Source organism: Hemibagrus wyckioides, linkage group LG24 (assembly GCF_019097595.1).
Source record: "Hemibagrus wyckioides isolate EC202008001 linkage group LG24, SWU_Hwy_1.0, whole genome shotgun sequence".
NCBI lineage: Eukaryota > Metazoa > Chordata > Actinopteri > Siluriformes > Bagridae > Hemibagrus > Hemibagrus wyckioides.
In genome coordinates, this window is record NC_080733.1 from 14,179,956 (window position 1) to 14,184,033 (window position 4,078).

General features: G+C 38.2%; 2 protein-coding genes across 2 annotated transcripts in view; one reads left to right on the forward strand and one right to left on the reverse strand.

Annotated features, from left to right (window-relative positions):
• Positions 1-448, forward strand: part of tomm7 (translocase of outer mitochondrial membrane 7 homolog (yeast)) — a 12,891-nt gene extending 12,443 nt beyond the window's left edge. Inside the window, exon 3 of the mRNA XM_058377927.1 lies at positions 125-448. Coding sequence (XP_058233910.1) covers positions 125-140 — 16 coding nt within the window. The 3' untranslated portion in view covers positions 141-448. The remainder of the gene's footprint in view (positions 1-124) is intronic.
• il6 (interleukin 6 (interferon, beta 2)) lies at positions 123-3,760 on the reverse strand. Its single transcript, XM_058377926.1, has 5 exons — positions 3,670-3,760; positions 3,373-3,548; positions 3,162-3,266; positions 2,636-2,785; positions 123-918 (listed from the first exon to the last, which is right to left on the reverse strand). Exons 1-5 carry the CDS (start codon positions 3,686-3,688, stop codon positions 718-720), a joined length of 651 nt encoding a protein of 216 aa, XP_058233909.1. The 5' UTR covers positions 3,689-3,760; the 3' UTR covers positions 123-717.
• Positions 3,761-4,078: the final 318 nt, after the last annotated feature.

Here is a 4,078-nt window from a genome sequence, read left to right on the forward strand (position 1 = left end):
CAGAACAAAAATTCAGACCAATCAGAATTGAGATCACCGTCAATGTAGTTTATTAGTCACAGTTATGGTTCTTCGTCTTTGTTGCTTCAGTCTTAATTTATTTCTCTTCTGTTTGTCTCACCAGTTTGCTTTGGGGATGAAGGAGCGATGATGAATCTTTCCTGCAGAAGCGCAAACCGTCTCTCCATCCATCACTAAGCAGCACCGGGTGTTTATTCGTCATCACGGAGGACACACTATGTCTGCACGTGTCCTTGAACTCAGAGCTGTTTCCCTTTTCCCTCTTCTCCATCACTCTGTATGATTTTTAACATGTCTGGACCATGTGATTAGAGTATTTTGTATTTTGTTGTTTATAAGTTATTCGCTTCGTTCATTTCTGCTCAAACGCACGGTTTCAACGCCACACAACATGAACGAATAAATGACAAAATGGATGAAATTTTCATGCGGTAAAGCTTTATTTATCTCTCAAAAAGTCACATATGTGTTAATGTAACACGTACGAGGTGAGTTAATGTAACTCACACCTCCTGAATATCATCATCTTCACGAATGCTTTACAAAGTCCACTAATTTTCACTCTGAGCATCGATTCCCTTCTCTCACCCACTTTGAAATTTAAATAGAAACATGTTTTAAACATATCACTTTAATAAATAGATAAATAAATAAATATGTGACCTGATAAATAAAATAAAGGAAACGTCGGACATTTCATTGGTGGTGTTTCAAGAACTGCTCCTCCTCCTTACTGTGCTTCAATAATTTCCTGTTCTTCATGTGATTAATCGCTCTGCTGGCAGGAACCATGAACTTTGTGAAGTTGCGCAGAATGAACTGTGAGATTTTCTGCCGAATCCATGCCGAGTCTGTGAACTCGCTCAGGTCGCTCGGGGAAAATTTCTCATCGTTTACCTGCAGGTGCAAATGAGGAGAAGGTTACAGAGTTAAAGGCAGCAGCACACACTGTGTTCATCACACTGTGTAATAAACCAGTCTCTAATGACACTGATGGCTGGAAGGAGCACTGGGAGGATCTGATCATTAATGAGAAATACAGACCAATTGAGGATGTTAAACTCTCATCTAATCGATCTTCAGTACTGTCACTGACCAATGCCATGATCAGGGTGGTTTCATGATTGCGTTACCATTTTGCACTTTCTAACTCCTGAAAATGATTATTTTAAAAAAAAATTTCATCTACAAAAACATGCACTTTCCCATTCAGCTCAACACTTTCAGCTCAGGCAAAACTATCTCAGAAGTTTACCAATGGCATTTTTTTGTTTTGACTTTTTGTTTAGAGGCTGTTTTGCTTAGGCTTTGTTTTGTGTAGAGTTTTACGTTTAGACTTTGTTTTGTTTAGAGCTTTATGTTTTGGCTTTGTTTAGAGTTTTACGTTTAGGCTGTTTAGGCTTTGTTTTGTTTAGGGTTTTACGCTTAGACTGTTTTGTTTAGAGTATTATGTTTAGGCTTTGTTTTGTTTAGAGCTTTATGTTGAAGCTATTTTGTTTAGAGTTTTATGTTTCGGCTGTTTAGGCTTTGTTTTCTTTAGAGTTTTACGTTCAGGCTTTGTTTTATTTCGAGTTTTCCGTTTAGGCTTAGTTTTGTTCTGGGTTTTTTAAGGCTGTGTTTTGTTCACTTCTTTTAAGGTTTAAGTTTTCAGCACAGATTTAACAAATAAGTAATAAACGACTGGGTTTTCTGTAGTGGTATGATACAAAAATCTACATTAATGTATATTACTGCATATTAATAAGTTATATTAGAAAATATAATATCAGTGGAACACAGTGTCACCCCTCATTACGTAAAGAAGGAGTTTTTGGTTCTTGTACTTGCTCTTTCTATTTCAAGAAGCTAAATTGCTTAAGAGTTTTGTCTTTTCTCATGCTTTTCTCAGTGACTTTCCTATTCCCACAGTCTGAAAACTGGGAATCATTTAAAGCTTAATCTGATTCTACATAAGCAGTACCACTGAGTTATGAGCATGAAATAATGGCACCTTTAGTATATGTCTATGAATATATATATATATATATATGTGTACGTTTCTGAAAGTAAATCATGGAACGTAATTTGTGGGAAAGCTTTAAATGCATGAACTCGAAATTTTACAAAGTTTACATGGGCTTATTAACTCCTGTACATCACACCATTTTGTTCAGTGAGAACAGATGATTTTTAGGTTAATTTAATACACAAACTAATGATCTCAGTTCTATAATTTACAGAATCTACATACAGGAGACTCTCTGTTTTAGTATCAAGTTGGTTCTAGTGTATGCAAATGATCTGAAAGCCATAGTGGTATGTCTAGCTAGATTACATGCTATATTTTTGTCTTGTAATGTCTGCTCTGATTCACTAGCATTTTTAAGACATTTGAACTCAAACATTCGAACGTTGGAGACTGATATCAACAACAGACTTATATAGCAGATATATTAACTATGAAACCTTTCTGTGACGTGGATCTCTGTCAGATTTCACCTTAGTGGTGTCCTTGTTTAAGAGTTTCACCACATCCACACACTTTATGTAGACTAACAACAAGAAAAAGTACCAGTCTGTACCTTAATTTCTGAGAGTGCAGGTGTGTGTGTGTGTGTATTTTCTAATCACTTACATTTACTGTTTCTTTGATTAAATGTAGTAGCCTGGTGGTCCCCTCTTTAATATTCACTAGGTTGGATATGAACCAGTTCTCCTGCTCTATATACAGTAGGTAAACCTGGTACACCCGCAAACCGCTGTAGATCCTCCGCAGACATTTTTGCTGCAAACACACACACACACACACACACACAGAGGAAATGTTAAGGAAATGCTTCTCAAGCAATAACAGGACGTTTTCTTCAAGATGTAACAAACTGAAGAGTAGGTCTTGAAACTAAAGGTTCTTAAATGGTGACTTTGTCAGGGTGTGAAGAACCTTGAACATCTTATGCATCATGAAAAAAGGTTGTTCAGACTAGAAAAATGCTCTTCATGGCAGGAAGAGAAGCAGGTTCTTTTAAGAACCATTTACAGGTACTTTGGGGAACCAGAAATGTTTTTTTTTTTTTTGAGATAACACCTTTTTAGTTCTTCATTGCACCTTTATTTTTCAAAGTAGCTCTATCAGTATTGGTGACAGGTTTATTTAGACTTACCGCATGGAACCCTACGGGCAGACACCCGTCCGAGGCGTTGAGGAGCGGCGTGTAAATACTTATTTCTTCGAAACTGGTGTTGTTGTCCATTCCCGCCTTAATAAACTGGAGTGCAAAAAAAGGAATGAATAAATAAATAAAAAATATCCCCGAGTCATTTGACGCCTTCACATGGACCGGACAGAACAAATGCTCTTCCTGTGTGCTTTACCTGCTCCTTGCGAGCGTTTGCGATATCTGTCCACAGCTGTTTGGCGATGGAATGCCACTTGTGGTCTGGCGCGTGCGCTTCATTCTGCACCTCGCCTCCAGATGTTTCGAAGGAGTCACCGCTGTAGAGTCCGAGCGCGTGCAGGGGGAACAGTGCCAGCGCGAGCAGAAACAAGGCTAGATATGCAGAAAGAGAGTTAGACAGTGAGATAGAGCGAGAGAGAGAGAGAGAGAGAGAGAGAGATGTGGAAGGAGGAGCAGAAGGAGGAGGAGGCATCCATCACGAGGAGCTACTCACAGTGCAGCAGAGAGGGCATGGCCTGGTCGGGTCAGGGTGCTCACGTTGGGATGGGTCGACGTGTTGATTCCGTTGAGCTCTTGAGTCTTTGCTCTTTCAGGCATTTCCGAGTAATTTATATAGGCTACCACCTCCAAAAGAAAATTCCACAACCCACTTTTTTTTTCTTTTTTTTTTTTTTAGTAATCACTATGATTTAAAAGAAAAACCCTCATTTTCATTTTCATTTTTTTTTCACCCTCTCAGCCTAAAAAGGCACTTCCACTCGCCTTGTTGGGAAGTAGGAGTTACTTGAGTAGCTTTGAGTAGTTTTTACAGAATTTACACTTCATTTGTTATTTTTCTTTTAAAGCAATTGGCTCCTTTTTAATCCAGTATTTCTAAATATTTCTACTATTTGTCACTTTTC